Source organism: Anoplophora glabripennis, unplaced genomic scaffold (assembly GCF_000390285.2).
Source record: "Anoplophora glabripennis isolate ALB-LARVAE unplaced genomic scaffold, Agla_2.0 scaffold137, whole genome shotgun sequence".
Lineage (NCBI taxonomy): Eukaryota > Metazoa > Arthropoda > Insecta > Coleoptera > Cerambycidae > Anoplophora > Anoplophora glabripennis.
The window spans coordinates 1,046,594-1,063,706 of NW_019416282.1; the positions used below are offsets into that span (position 1 = coordinate 1,046,594).

General features: G+C 32.0%; 1 protein-coding gene across 1 annotated transcript in view; it reads right to left on the reverse strand.

Annotated features, from left to right (window-relative positions):
• LOC108904171 (signal peptide, CUB and EGF-like domain-containing protein 2) overlaps positions 1-15,657 on the reverse strand; it is a 55,177-nt gene extending 39,520 nt beyond the window's left edge. The window contains exons 1-2 of the mRNA XM_018706606.1: positions 15,432-15,657; positions 9,513-9,696 (exon numbers count right to left, since the gene is read on the reverse strand). Coding sequence (XP_018562122.1) covers positions 9,513-9,696; positions 15,432-15,495 — 248 coding nt within the window. The 5' untranslated portion in view covers positions 15,496-15,657. The remainder of the gene's footprint in view (positions 1-9,512; positions 9,697-15,431) is intronic.
• Positions 15,658-17,113: the final 1,456 nt, after the last annotated feature.

The following is a 17,113-nucleotide window of genomic DNA, read 5'->3' on the forward strand; positions in this document are numbered from 1 at the left end:
CAGTATTAAAATGTTGCCATCTTACATAGGAAAGTCTTCGAGTAAATGATGATTGAATGTTAGAAAACGTAAAATTTATTCATTAAAAAAATAACAACTCCTATGTCAAGCAAATACAATTCATTAAGTTTTCTACCTAAATTAAGTGTTCGAATTGGCACCCACCGACTTCTTGACAATACGCAAGTGTGTAGGAATTCTTCTTGCACATTATGAATTATTTCTGGGGTAACTCTGTGTATTTCATCTATAATACAATTTTGGAGTTCTTCTAAATTATGAGGTCTATTAACGTATACTTTGGACTTTAAGTAGCCCCATAGAAATAGTCAAAGGGTGTAAAATCTGGTGATCTCGCGGGCCATTCTATCGGTCCTCGTCTGGCGATTCACCTCCTAGGAAAACAATTGTCCAGAAAATATCGAACAGGGCGCGCATAGTGCGGAGGTTCCCCGTCTTGCTGAAACCATATGGTGTCATCAGGAATATCGGGGTCATTATCGATAGGAAAAATTACTGCAAGCGCTGGAACAAGGTCATTTTGTAAAAACTCTAAATATCTTTCTCCTGTAAGGGTTCCTTCAAAGAAGAAAGGCCCTACTATTCTATTGACAACTATTCCATCCCACACATTTAATTTCTGTGGGTGTTGGGTATGTGTCTCTGCCATCAAATGAGGATTTTCCCGACTCCAATACCTGCAAGTTTGACGGTTCACTGTACCATTGAGACAAAACGTGGCCTCGTCTGAAAAAAGTATTTGCCGGTGTAAATCTCTATTTACTTGACATAAATCCATCATAATTTCACAAAAGTGTAAGCGGCGGTCGGGATCGTCTTCATTGAGTTCCTGCACAAGTTGAATTTTGTAGGGATGATATTTTTCCTGCCTCAGGATACGTAGCACTGTGGTCTGACTAATTTCATTGTTTAATGCAACCAATCGTGAAGTATTATGAGGATTATCTACCATACTTATCAAAATGTTCTGTTTGTGATCTTCACTAACGCTTGGACGTCCAGGTTTTGGAATATCTACAACATTGCCAGTTTCTCTAAATTTAGATTCTATCTTACTGACTGTTGATTGGCTGATACGGCGATCTGGATGTTTTTCATTAAATAAATCGCAAACTTCCTGCTGCGTTCTAGTCTTATCCCCGCATCCGATAAGAATTAAAATTTCAATTCTTTGTGTGACAGTTAAATGTGCCATAATACTTTAAATTCAACAATAATTTTTATATCGCTTACAATACTTAGAAAGTCGGTATGACAGTGACACTTTGTAAAGATTTACACCTACGTGATCCATAAAAAACTTCAGGCATTTCGAAAAACTAAATTTGATAACGTCTTTGCTTTATTTTAATTGATTTGGGTTTTCTAACATTGAATCGTCATTTACTCGAAAACTTTCCTATGTAAGATGGCAACATTTTAATACTGTCGGATCGACAATGAAACGATCTTTCAGAATCAAGAAAAAATAGGGGGTTGCTATTTAAAAAAATTTCGATGACGTAATTACTTGAAGACAAATGACGGTTGAAAATCGCCTTTTATGCTAAAATATGTATTTTTTAAATTAAAAATCGACCTGTTCGAGGATTTTTACCAAAACAAATTTGTTCCGTTTTTACTGAATTTATTCCATACTCTGCATCAAAGATAACAAATAAGTATTTATTAAAATAACTGAATATGATAAGTTGTGCGGAGTGTCGTAGTTTGAAAAGAATAGATTTGCAGTTCCCATCTAAAACTCTGGAATACGTAAACAAACCATCACAGACAACCCACTACGCAGATCGAACATTTTCACCACAATTTTGAAAATTTCCTGGAATTCACCTCTGAAGCCACGATTGCCGCCAAAAGCCTCAACCGTACCAGACAATGCTAGCAGCGCATGCGACGTAGTGAAACACCGCCACCGACTGCGCGGAAAAAAGCCAAAATTCACATACTATATTTCGAAGATTTCCTACCATTTCGTCACAAAGCTATTGCCGCCAAAAGTCATTAGCCATATCAGACGACGTTGACTACGCATACCCCTCATCGCCCAGAATCGGCCAACCACGCAGGAAGGCGCGAAAATCTCTCTTTCGAATGTCGTCAAAAATTTTATCCGAAAATTTCGAAACTCCAAAATGGTCTTAGAATCATCACCACTAAACAAAATGATTTACAAACACCACCACTCTTAGGAGAAAACCACCAACCACGGAGGGGTGATTTTCCAAAGACACAATTTCTGGCACGGACCTCATTACAGAACAGCCCACATCGAGAGTGGTCGAACGTCCGCCCAGGTACTATGTAGTTCAATAATCAGTGCCGGATCCTGGCTAGTACATGTTGTACGTTCCAAATTATTTCAAGCATCCTGGCTTTAGAGGAAGTTAATTTTCTTGTTATATTTAATTTGATGATTACTTTTATTTAATGAGTTTCATTATGTTTATATCTTTTACCAAAAAAATATTTTCTATTTTTCCTTCTATTTAAAGTCACTCTGTACAGATGACAAATTTATGTAACACTGGTTAAAGGAGACACCTAAGAAGCCCAGACAAAGAGGTTGTCCTCTAGGGGATGTAACGTACATCGCGAATATGTAGCTACCCTAATTACATTTTCCACATTGTGCACCTACGATCCTAATGGAATTGCTTTGAATTTGAATAGAAGCACCATGACTTGCTGTTATTTTATGGCATCGTCTGGCACTTGATATTTGTCTTTGAATGATTAATGCTGGGTTAGATTAACTGTTTCCAGTTAGGCAGACTCAAATCGAAGTTTAACTACAATAATAAGGTGTACATTTACACTTTGAACATGCTTGTTTATGGAAATTGATAGTTCTCGGTAATCCAGACTAATTTGTTACGATTATAGGGTTTTATCGATTAATATAACTACAAAAGCTTACTTAGAAATATTGATTTCCAGTCAAGTTAAATAGATAAATATAAAAAAATATTATTAGTTGAAAAGCAATATTTGGTTTTACTTTTTACAAGATATTTTATTAAACCCTAGCAGGTATTCGAATATCATAAAATATTGTCAAATATTTGATTACTTTTAATGATGTTTTTCTAAATATCGTTAGTTCAAATTTATGAATTAGAAACTAATTAGAAATTAACGGAAAACCAAACAGGCAAGTGTATACAATAAAATAATTGTAAAAAAATATATATAGAGTGACTTTAAATTGTCTACCGACATTTTTAGGACAGGTAGTACATTAAAAGTTAAGAAAATAACTAAAAAGATAAGTATAATAAGTATCCCGTTAATTTATTTTTGATCTTTAAACTGTTAGGTACAAAAAAGGAAGTTTTGTTTAAGTTCGACAAATCGATTCGTTTTTGAGAAATTTAAGTTTACATATGAGGGTGCAAGGTTTTTTTCTTAACAAATCGGGGTGTGCTTTGAAATGGTAAAAATTAGGTTTTAACACCACAAACTATTGTCAAAACATACACAAATGGTTACAATTAATAAAATCGACCAAAAAAAAATACACAAATAGAAATCGGTAAAAACAATAAACAAAATCGAGGAGAAAATAATAAAATTATTGTCATCGTTTTGAAAGCATATACAGGGTGTCCCACCACGAACTCCAGCCATGGATATCTGGGAAAGCTCTCCAAGGATTTTTTTGAAATTCTGATGGTGTGATAAGGACCGTGGGGCCTACCAAGCTAAAATATTTTATTTTAGGTCATCATACTTCCGGTTACACCAGAAGTCGATACAACTTTCTTATTTTAAATGGACCCCCCCTGTATATTATTGTATATTTGGAAAGACCATCTATTTTTAAGTTGAAAACATACAGCACACTCCATACTTAGGATTGACCGTTTCCGAGATATTTTGATTTTTAAGCAAAAATTGACAGAAGCAGACTGTCAGCAAAATTTAGTTTTCCCGGAAACATAGGTTTATTTTGTTGTGCAAATTGGACATTTGTAGAGAAAGACCTAATTTATCGAATTTGACATGAAAATTTTCCAGTTTTTATACAGGGTGGTTAAAAAAAATATCGAATATGAAGTTCAGAAAATGTGGAAACTCGAAATTTTTAAATGGAAGTGGAAGTACAATAACCTTGAAAATACTTTAAGCTTGGTAGGCCCCACGGTCCGTATCACACCATCACAATTTCAAAAAAATCCTTCGAGCGTTTTCCCAGATATCCATCGATGGAGTTCGTGGTGGGACACCCTGTATATTAAACCACATATTTTCCTGTGCAAGAGTTTCCGAAGTTTTTAAAATCCAAAAATGTTCTGGCACCACAACGCCATCTATGTGGCAGTGTCGGTACCTAGTAACAATTATAGCTCAAAATTTAAACCACGTGTATAAAACTAAATATTTCTTTTCGCTCAGAAACAAATGGGATGGTTGTTTTGGGAAGCCCTGTAGATAGATAATATAATATACATAACACATAAAACAAAAATAGGAATAAAAAATAGCAGTTTAAAATGTAAGATATCCCGAAAGATATATAAGATATCGTAAAAATCGCGCGAATCACAAATATTTGTTTTTAGGATGTAAAAATTTCATTTCAACTGGAAACATGGACGATTCCAAACCAATTTGGAATTATTTTAAAAGAGGTTCGAAAATTACCACTCTAAGTATTATTGTCATACAAAAATACATTATACGTAGGCCATTGAAAGCATGGCCTACGTATTTAAATAAGGACGAATATTTTTAGCACAGTTTGATCAATAAATTGCTTTAAAATGTACCAAAATGCGCCACATGGCTGAAAGCTCTCAAGTTCAACAATAACAAAGCACCCAGCTTTCAGCGGTTGTAAAAGATGTTACACGAATTTTACTATATAAATATAGGATGGCACAAAATTTCAAACAGTTGGCAATTCATGATACTATAAAAATGTAGGATACACTCAGGATCATTTGAAGTGAATCAGCGTTGTTTTGGAATAGTCAAAACATTTCAGTTGCTAGATGGACTTACAGGATTAACTGTTGTGTTGCATTTCTTTATTATTTTGTTTTCATTTTTACTTGTTTTAATACAAAGAAATTTGTTATTGTTACTGTGTTCATGCGTGTGAAATTTAGCAGATATCTTGTATTAGAATTTAAATAAAACGTTGTAATCGAATAAATACAGCTTCGTTCTATTTACTATTCTAATCTCCACACTACTGCTTCCCCCATTTTTTCTCATGTCTCACATTACACGTAAGTACAACCACTTTCATACTAATACTATCACCACGTGTTTTCTCTTAGGATTACTCAAGTTCCTGTGGTAGTTTCGGTAACCTAATACGTTCTACGTGAACACTGAATGAAGTTTTATAATAAAAGGGCTTACGAAGGAAGTGTGTACAGATTATTTAAGGAAAAATATAACAATGAACTTATGTCGTAAACGAATTAGATGTAGTGTACATACGACAATCTATCTCTATCCAAATATCTCAAAAGATATTTGATAAAGATTACAATAAATGTAGTATATTTTCACAAAAATAATTAAAATGTCAGTAATGACAATAAAACTTTTTTCCATGGCAAAGTTGATAAAATAAGAGAATATATCGGAAAACATTGAAATAAAAGTTTTCTATTTGGATTATGTACAAATGTCTGTGTAAAACAAACAATTTCCCACCCACACCTCAATTAAATCTGCACACTGATCTGAGCAGATAAATCATCGCGATTTATCGTCACGTGTGCGACAGGCATTAGGACGTAATTATTTTATATATTTCGATACAGAAATATTTGTAACTGTCGATTTATCCATCCATAAAATGCGCATGAAATGAAATTTTCAGTTCACGTATCGATTCCCAAAGGACTTCCATTATTTCATACTCTATTCATAACCCGGTACCGACACGGGAAGGAAAATGTAATTTTCTTCCGTTACAATGTGTTCGAAAATTAAAAATAAAATATTTAAGAGATGGAGCAACGAGCTCTTTATATTTTATTCACAATACGTTGATTTCTGCACCAGTATTATCAGTCGGCTGCGAATACGGCCACAGAGAAATAATATAGTCGGTACGGCAAAGTGAAATAACATAGGTAGCAGCAATCCCCGATAAACTAGTGCGTACAGAAGAACAAAGAATAATAAGAAGGTAGTTTTGTTAAGAAGCTAACTTGATTAAAAAGTTAAGTTGAATTTTTTAGATATATATGACAGCAATGAAAAATTATTTAACATTTTTTTTAATTTTGACGTCAAAATGATAACATGTTCCGATGAACTTACAAATCAAAAAATATAAATGTAGACTGATGAAATTGAATCCTAAACTGGATGAAATATCTACATTATTTTTATATCTAAAGTGACAATTAGTATATTTATTTGTTGACTGTTTATAATGATAATAATGATATAAAAATGTTGCAATGAGTATCAAACAAAATAGAGAAGAATTTTGAAAGAAAAATAAATAATTATTTCAGGAAATGTTATACCTATACTCTATACAATGTGAAAATTTTAATATGGGTTGAATATTTATACGCAGGTTATCTTAAATAGTTAACACATATCATAAGTGTGTTTCCTCAAATTCTCTCATGAAAACTGATTTTTTAAATTTGTTTTTCATAACTTTCATACCCCGCTGCTGGACAAGCTAGTGTAACTTCAAATAATCGCGCGCGCTAGACTCGTGTGCGTAGCCAATTGAAATGCATTACACGGCATGCATTGTTGCCAAATCTCATACTTCTTATTTGTCTTGAACAATGAAGACACATAAACCGTCACTAAATACAAAACACTATACCTAACCTCATAAGGTTTATACACTTACATTACGCGCGACTACAAATATTATACAATTATTTCGATTTTAGTAGAAAACTATTAAATTAAAACTAAAATAAATGTAATGAAATGAAACGATGATATATTTAGCCAGTCTTGTTTCACTGAATTAACGTTGGCTATCTGCTTTTTTGCCCCTCAGTTATCATATTACATCAGGGAATTGATATTATGTAGTATGAACTATTGACACTGAGATTCACAAACTAAATGCAGTGCTTTAAATAACACAGTCACACAAAAAAAGAAAAGTAGTCATGCGACATATGTTATCCGTGGAATTTTTGCCTCCTGATCACGAATCCGGTGTCAGAATTGAGCCATCACATCACAGGAATTTCCTAACCTCAAAAAACAGGTCAAAAATAGCAAAAATTCACGAAAAAGTGCTAGGAAAAATAGAAAATTTTTTTTTCTATTTTCAAATGTTCATTTATTTAGTTTAGATCCCGTCGAATGTGAATTAGCGGTTAGAATTGATGGTTCTTTTTCTAACCTCAAAAAACGGGTCAATTAAGGTCAGATAGGTATCACGAATTTTAAAAAAATTACAAATTCGAGCCAAATTTGGTATACGAAATTTGGTATAAGGGGGTTTTCGGGGTCGCTGATCACGAATTCGAGGTCAATTTTGCAAAATTCAAGATGGTGGCCGACCAAATTTTCAAAAAATAACATTCGCGCCAAATTTGATATACGGGGGTTTTTGAGGTCACTGATCACGAATCCGAAATCAAATTCAACCCGTGAATAGATCTTTTACGAAAAAAAATAACAATATATAGCCGAAAAAAAGTAGGTTAATACATGATTTGGTACCAGGTTATAAAGTAAAATATTACAAAATGAATTTCGCAATTCTGACCTCAAATACGTAATCAGCGATCCCGAAAACCTCCGTATACAAAATTTGCTGCGATTCTGTTATTATTTGAAAATTTAGTCGGCTATTTTGGATCCGCCATTTTAAATTTTGTAAAATTGACCTTGGATATGTAGTCAGCGACCCCGAAAACCCCCGTATATCAAATATGCTGCGATTCTGTTATTTTTTGAAAATTTGATCGGCCATCTTGGATCCGTCATCTTGAATTTTGCAACATTGACCTCGTATCCGTGTTCAGCGACCCAGAAAACCCTCGTATACCAAATTTGGCGCGAATCTGTTATTGTTTGAAAATTCGTGATATCTGACCTTAATTGACCCGTTTTTTGAGGTTAGAAAAAGAACCTTTAATTCTGACCAAGGATTCACGTTGGGTCTTAACTATATAAATGAACATTTGAAAATAGAAAAAAAAAATTTTTGTATTTTTCCTAGCGCTTTTTCATGAATTTTTGCTATTTTTACTAGTTTTTTGAGGATAGGAAATTCCTGTGATGTGATAGCTCAATTCTGACACCGGATTCGTGATCAGGAGGCAAAAATACTACAGATAACATATGTCGCATGAAAAGTACAGACAACTTTTCTTTTTTGTGTGGCTGTGAACAAGTAATATTTATAAAAAAATTGAATATATTAGAAAATATTTCAAATCAATTAAATATTTTTATTTACTTTCTATTGTCTGTTTTTATAAAATTATTTTCGTTTCACTTTCTGTTAGGAGATACATTGTAAGGATAACAACAGGCAACACTTATAAGATCGCACAGAAAACCTAGTTCGGAAGCTCCTAGTGGCGGCGTAGACAATAGTTTAAGTAGTGCAGTAAGATCAAAAAACGAATTACAAGTAGACTTTATTTGGTATAAAAATATATATTTTCAGTTTATTCTGGAGAATACCTAATATTATCATGAATCTGTATTTGATACTGTCTCTTGTTAAATTTAAAATTCGATGCTGTAATTCTCACATGTTGCGTGTTACATTGCAATCTAAATATGGCTGAAGTGATGTTTTCGGATAAATGTTGGACGAATTATTAAATGACAGTCTCTGTCAATCTTTCACCCACTATTACATGTCACCCAAAACAAGGAAAAATATACTCAATTTAATGTACTTAGAAATTAACAAAATAAATGTACATCCTATTAACAGAAAATAAAAGAAATGAAAGGGACACATTGAATGGCTTTTCAAAGGAATGATCTCCTTTGCATGTCTTTGATCCTTATCGAAACAATTTAGTTGCTAATATAGCAATTTCTTTTTTAATTAAAACCAAATCTAGATTCTATTGACTCGTAACATGGTATAAATGTTATATCAGTATATATGTTTTGTATATAAATGTTACCCTTCTACTATCAGAAACGGATAGATGTGTATGCAATTATCAAAATATAAGGGTTGATTGAAGGGGTGCATATTAAATTAGTTTTACTATTTTATCGAATCGCAAACTAATAACGAACTTGTTGGCATTGTTTTGAAAATAAATACAAGAACAAAACATTTTTATTAATTGGTAAAATGTTCCTTCGTTTTTAACATGTATAATAATTCTGAATAATAATAAAATAATCCTTAACAAGAAAGAATACATACTACTAGTGCATAGAGCAGAAACTCAATTCTGTACTTTCAACTCTGACATTCCATTTGCGCTTCTCTACTAATTGTAATACATGTTTGTAGGTTAACAGCAAAAGGGTTTCAGAAAGGGAATGGATGAACTGACCTTTGATTGAGGCAACCCCTGGGGTGTACAGGTGGGAAGAGGGTGGGCGTAACACTGGTATTTCCCAAAGTGTCGTTGACGTGGCCTGGCGTAAATTCTACGTCCAGGATGGCGATGATTGAGTTCAGATGTTTGCAGGTCAGCATAAGCCTGCAGGAGTTGCAGTCGCTCGTTTGAACTATTTCTGAAACATGTTTTGGTGTTATTTCGCAGGAAAATCGACAATATTTTATAATATAGTTAGTTTTTTGTAAGCAAAGCCAAACACAATGACAGAACTTCAAAATTTAGAAACTCCAGTAAAAATTATGTCCTTTCCTCAATCTCCAGTTGAATTGAATTGATTTTTTTATGAAAATGTCAAAAAATCATTGCTGTAGAAATTTTTAGAGGTAGCAGGGTCACAGCCTCAAAAATGCAAAGTTTCTACGCTAATGATTTTTTTTGGGCTTTTCATAAACAGACACATTTGTTAAAAAGAATCATTGGAGTAGAAACTTCGCATTTTTGGGGACTATGCCCTCCTACTACCTGTAATAAAATACAAAATCTCTGGGCCAATGACACTTTTCACATTTTCATTTATAAATTGTATTTAAAATAGCATTTGTGATAAAAGATATACAAACTTTTGTTGTAAAACGATAGATGTTCTAAATTAATGTTAACCTTAATGTTAACCAATAATGCACTCGTAAGTAAAAAAGTAATAATTCGAGAAATAATCGGAGTGTATTGAAAGTATTGAAATAGTTAGATAAGAACAAATAACTTGAATTTGAACGAAAGTATCGAAAATTATAAGAAAAAATATTCATTGACTTTCTGTAGCTGTTATTATTTTTTACGCCAGAGAAAAAAGCCGATCCTACAATAACTTATTATTGAGATATATAATAAAATTCAAATTTTCGACGTCATTGTGTCTCTTAAACCGTCAATATTTTTAATAACAAATGTTGTCTGGCGTTAGTGGTGGTGAAAATTCGAAATGTTTGAAATTATTCAATTTTCGTGGCTGAAAACATACATAGATATTGAATTTTCGAAACCAAGAGAGGTGCACTAACCAAATTTGGACAAGACATAGCTAATACAATGCGGAACATCGCCTTACTGTTAAAAATGTTGTCACCGCCGTTCGTGGTGGAGAAAATTCGAAATGTTTGAAATTATTCATTTCTCGTGGCTGAAAACATACGTAGATATTGAATTTTCGAAACCGAGAGAGATGCACTAACCAAATTTGGACAGGACATAGCTAATACAATGCGAAACATCGCTTTACTGTTAAAAATGTTGTCATAGCCGTTAGTGGTGGTGAAAATCGAAATATTTTGAAATATTCAATTTTCTTGTCTGCAAACATATATTTATGTATAATGCCTTGTCGTCAAAAAGGAAAATGGATAAATAAAAAATAATTAAATTTAAGTGATAACATTAGATAATAAAAAAATATTAGATTTTGATTTGTTTTAAATGATGCTAAAAAATAGTCTGTTATTTAAAAATGGCATCCATTGTTTTTTTATATGAGTATGAAATTGGAGTTTTTCAAAATGTTTCTCAAATTGGTTTATTTGTATATATTGGAACTTTTAGTAAATCGCTTGAAATCAAGTTAAGTCAAAGTAAGTCACGTATTTATTAAAAATTTCAAATTACTTGAATGGATTAATCTTGATTTGATAACAGAAAATAACCATATTGGAATTTAAATTGTAAACCATAATTTAACATTTTAATACGTTTCTCATAGGTATTATATACATTACAAATGTAATTTTCACCAGTTTATGATTGTTTACCGTGACTCAAATCACTTTTATGTTAATTTTGTTTTTGTTATAACCTTCATAAAATTGTTTATAAATCGAATATTGCTAAAACTATTCAGTTTTTCATTAACATTATTAGAAACGTATTTAAAAATTACTCGTAAAATATACTTTAGTGTTTCATAAAATTAAAATTTTATTGAAATTTTATTAGATATACCATATAACATCAAACAAATAAAAATATTTGCATATTCACAACTTTACTTTCCAACTTACTAATGTTTTACGTATATAAATATAAATACATTAGTCTTAATAAAGAAATTTGAGACATAAATTCGTTATTCTTGAAGAGTAGGTACATTAAAGCATAATTGATTAATTATATACTTGAAACTTGAATTGCCCTTGTTCAAATAAGTTAGCTGCTTTTGAACACAACAGCCCATTTTATAGGTAACTGAATATAATCTTGTTTTACACATTTTCACAAATAGATAGTTACTAGGATAATTATAATAAATTTTTTTACATTTTATACTGCTAATAAGTGTCATGTAAAGATTTAAGTGGTTTATTGAATTCCTTTTACTTTTTAACTTTTTGTAACAATTGTTATATTTTTTAAATTCAAAACTCTGCATCTTTCTATAAAGTTGTAGTATGTGCTAAAAATGTTTCTTCCTCGGAAAATTCTCTGAATTTTGGACACTGACTATTTTGGAAATTGGATAAAATTTCCATTAATTCTAAGAAATGAATTTATTTATTTATTTAAAAAGATATGGGATTGTTTGTTCGAAATACAATGTTAAATACAGTGTAGCCACAAAACTCTATAAAATCTGGCATATAAATTTTAAACCTTATTGGAAGCTGTGCTAAACGCAATATTCCTTTTGTTAAAAATTTCTACATCAATAATTACATATTTTGGACTTTTGATTATAATACTGTATTTAAAATTGCATTTTAACCAAAACGTTCCTATTTAGTTTTTTTAATTAGTAGTTTTAAATTTAATTTAGATTTACATTTATTTAACATAAGCCTATTTTAAGTATCAAAACAAACCAAAAAAATTGGAATAAAATAGAACAGTTTTTTTTATAAACACAGTAGTTGTCAATTAAACGAACTTTAAATTCAAAAATATTCAGTAGACTCAAGATTTTAGAACTCTTATAGAAACAACTTTGAACAATTTTTGTAGAGCATATCATAATATTGGTAAGTAATTCCCCCTAGAAATGTTTGCATTTAATTAGGAAAATTATTATCCTAAATTTCATCTATTTACATCAAACACATTCGGAAACCTTGATTTATTAACACTCAAAAAACTGCTGAAGTTACGATATGCTCTTTGGAAATATCCAGCATACTATCCATTCTTAATATTAACTACAGTATTATAAATATAGAAACAAACCTACATTGAAATATTAAAGAACATATAATTTTAATGCAATTTTATGCAACAAACTTGGATAAATCGATCTTAAACTTAAGCACTATGGACCGCCACCCCTAAAAGTTATTCACTAAAATCTATTGAATCCCAGATGTATTCAGTCGACTATAAACGCTATGCACCATGGAGCCTGTCATTAAAATGTGCCCGAAAATAAATTGGTTTGTCAATTTTACAGTCCAGTAATAAGTAACGCTTAACTTGTTAATTTCCCTTAACAAACAGACAGCACATTTGAACATATGCCGTTATGTACGTAGTTACGGTTATTAATAAGAAAGCAATAATTAGGTGTCAGGGAACAAGTGTCACTTTTAATGGTACTCTAATATCCGATTTTTCAATCGTCGGTTGACAACTAGCTTAGTTTTAACCATCACTTTAATTTCTTATATTTCAGACATAATTAGTAATGCATATATGAATTTTGATATAATTTTATACTCTATTATACTATGAACTCATCGTAGGAAAAAATGTCACTTTTTTAAGGCGATGTGTCGTTAATTAAAATAAATTTTCGATAAGTGATTCTTTACCTTACCTTAAAGTGCTTTTTAATAGCTTGGATGATTTTTACCCATAAAGATAAAATATCTTCAGTTAATATACGTTTTGTAGTATTATACTTCTACTTTCAAAATCCGTCTGAAAAATTAAAATCGGACCGCCTCCAAAGCAGTAGTGCACCAAAAAAATCAAATTTTGTTTTGTCTGTTCGTAGACAGAGGGATCAGTAATGGGTTCACCGTTATCTCCTGTCCTGGCCAATATATACATGGAAGCCTTTGAGAAGAAAGTCCTGGAATCCACAACGTTGAAGCCTAAGTGCTGGTACCGATATGTTGACGACATCATCTGGCCCTACGGTTGCAACACCGTAGCGGATTTCTTGGATCACATCAATGGGATACATCCAGATATCCAGCTTACTATGGAAGTAGAGAAAATGCCGCCCTTCCCTTCTTGGATGTTTTGATTGAGGGGAAACCAGATGGCACTTTAAGGCATCGAGTATATAGGAAGCCAACTCACACAGACAGAGCCCCACCACCACCCAGCCCAGAAACAAGGGAATATAAATACCTTGATTCATCAAGCGTGGATCATCAGTGAGCCAAGACACTTGGCCGAGGAACTAGAACACCTACGGACGGCCCTGATAGGGAATGGCTACACGGCGATAAATATCGAACGAGCTATCAGGAGGAGATGGAGAAACGGGAGCACTTATCGACGACGTATATACTTTATGTGAAAGGTTGTACAGATAAAATCGGGCGTCTTTTGAAGAAGAGGAATATCAACACAGTATTCAGCACTGTAAAGAAGATGACGGCAGCGTTTCCAAAGACCTGCAACAACGACCAGCTCCAGGACCCCGGTGTGTACAGTGTGTACGCTCTTGCGGAAAGGTCTACATAGGACAAATAAGAAGGCACATTAACACTAAGTTAAAGGAACGCAGAAGTCACCTCAAAAGTAACAACTGGGAAAAATCGGCAGTAGCAGAGCATAGAGCGGACACGGGACACATAGTGGATCTGAGTGAAGCCAAAATGGTGGTGAGAGAGAGAAGATTTTGGTCCCGACTATATAGAGAAGCATTAGGAATTTACAGAAATCCGAACAATTTCAACAGGGATAGTGGCGTGGATCTGCCAAGTATATGAAAGCAACCCACTGGAACGTAACAACGCGTACGACCCACCAGAACGTCCGTCAGTGAACACATTAAATAGAAATAGTGACAAGATTATTAGATCTCCAGTTTCAGAGTAACTTCTGAAGAAGATAGCGATATGTCTCTCGAAACGTCAAGAGTTGTAAATCGACGACGTGACAACCAGCCCAGAAATCATTCAAACATATAAACATATATCTACATGATGGCACAGTCCGTTTGCTACTAGTATTTTTGTCACAAAATCAATGATTTAATGCTCTATTGATTGGTTTAGTAATGAGAAAAAAATCAGGCTCATAGTATATACACAATTTGTTCCAATGTTTATTCAAGCTTAATGTCATTCCGTTGTATGTTCTTCATCGACATTATAGACTAATGGTTTATCAATAATCTACTGCATATTTGTTTTACTTGGAACTAACCATAAACAAAATTAAAGGAATTTGTAACTTGGCATATTTCTATTTTCAATATTTTGAACTCTTTTGTATTCTTTTGGATTTCGGTAAAATTGTTATATACTATCTTAATTCCTGCAGTATATATACAAATCTTGAATTTAAGATTGTAACTGCATTTTAAGTTTCAACTAATTTTCTAGCAAATTAGCATATTTTTCATATATTATAGATACGCTATCATACTATCAAAATATAAGTTGAAGGTCTTTGAAGAAGTTTTCCATCTTCTTTTGTTGCAAAAGCAATTACATGAAGAGAGTAATATTAATTCAATAATTTAACACATACATCCAACTTAAACACTTGCAGTTTTAAGCAAATACTTTACGTTATTTAAAGTTTTTTCTGTAAAATTTAATAACTACATTTATAGTAAACGATTGAAATATTATGCTTACAAAACCTAATATCTTCTTCCTCTCCAAGTAAATATATTTACTAGCTACGGATTTCATGAATACCAATGCTTTAGTACCTACATAATTGCATTTTATACACTACACCACTTACCTATGTATCCTGAAATCGTGCGACGAACCTGAATGAAAACCAGAATCCACGCCAAAATAAACATGACCCTTTAGATGCTCATCAATGGATTTCTTTTTCTTTTTGTGTCCTAATTTCACAGTCATAACTAAAACGCTTTTCCGCACAACTTCGAACAAATACCATTTAAATTCCAACGTATTCAGCGGATCGGCTCTTCAATTTACGTAAATTGTTTATTTTTACTGCTTTTAAACACTTCACCGAGTAGCATTTATTTAAATGTCGATTTCTGACGAAAAAGATTTAAATAGACCAGTTGCACAGTTGTACGGTTCTCGGGGAAATCTGAAAAAGATAACACACGTTACAGTCAATGAAATGGCAGGGTGTGGAGGCGATCAAGTGACCTACAAACTGCTGAAAAGGTTTTCTAGAAACCTTTTTGCAATAATTAATTTTATGATATTGGAAATAAGAAATTATTAAATAATAACAATAATTATTGTAATCAATTCACATCCTTGATTAACATATTTTGATGTGACAATTTTTCACTATGAAAAATTTTAAATCTTGAATAAATGGGTACATTTTGCAACACAACAGAAAAAACATTTTTTATCCTGGTATTATTTCAATGAATAAATCAACAAAATACCCAATATCTAACTTTTACCATTATATAAAGCAGATGCTTCCATTTTTAAGTATTTAAAATAAAATATACTGTTTATACAGGGTGTTTTAAAAAAAATAGCGCTAATGACATCGACGAATCTACAGCTAAAAAGACACGTTTTGCATAAAAATGATATTATTTTATTACATGTGCACCTTCTCAATAATTTTTAGAAAATTTCTGTCTTTTCATGGGGACTGAAATAAGATATTTTTTGTTACAACGTTTTTGTTTTACAAAAACTGAATATTCAAACATATGTATCAGATAGCCTGGTTTATTTTAGAACTTTTACCTCTCTCATTTTTTGCTTCAAAACTACCTGTTTATTAACAAAAAAAATGAAGTTCATCAAGCAAAAAAGTAAGAGAGGTAAAAGTTTTAAAATAACCCAAGCTATCTGATACATGTTTTTGAACATTTAATTTTTGTCAAACAAAAAAGTTGTAGCAAAAAATAACTTACGCTTATTTCAATCCCCTACAAGAGACAGACATTTTTGAAAAATTTTTGCTAAGTTGCACATGCATTAGTAGAAAATTTGTGTAAAATTTGACTATTATACTTATTTTCAAATTACAGCCGTTATTCCATATTTTCTTGGAAATTTGGAGAAGCTGTATCTCCTAAGGGTTGAACTAACGTGTTGTTTTTAGCCCTAGATTCACCGGTATCATTGGTGCTACTTTCTTTGAAAACACACTGTATAATTTCACATAAGTGTAGCTTCTTTGAGTGAAAATAAACAAGATTTACATAAAATTACCTTAGTACAACTTTGTTTCCTTAAAAAGTCATAGGCTTTAAAAAAACACTTTTTCAAGATAACTCCGTCATTTTAAAACACATTTTAATAAAATTTGACATGAATGTGTTTTGGGACAGCCAAATATAGTCAATAGTTTAACTATACTTAAAAGTCAACGCCTCCTGGGATATGGTCATGTGGACTTAACTTTGTATATGACATTTAAAATTCTATATCTCAGTTAACAGTGACTTTTTAACAGAGCTGGGTTGA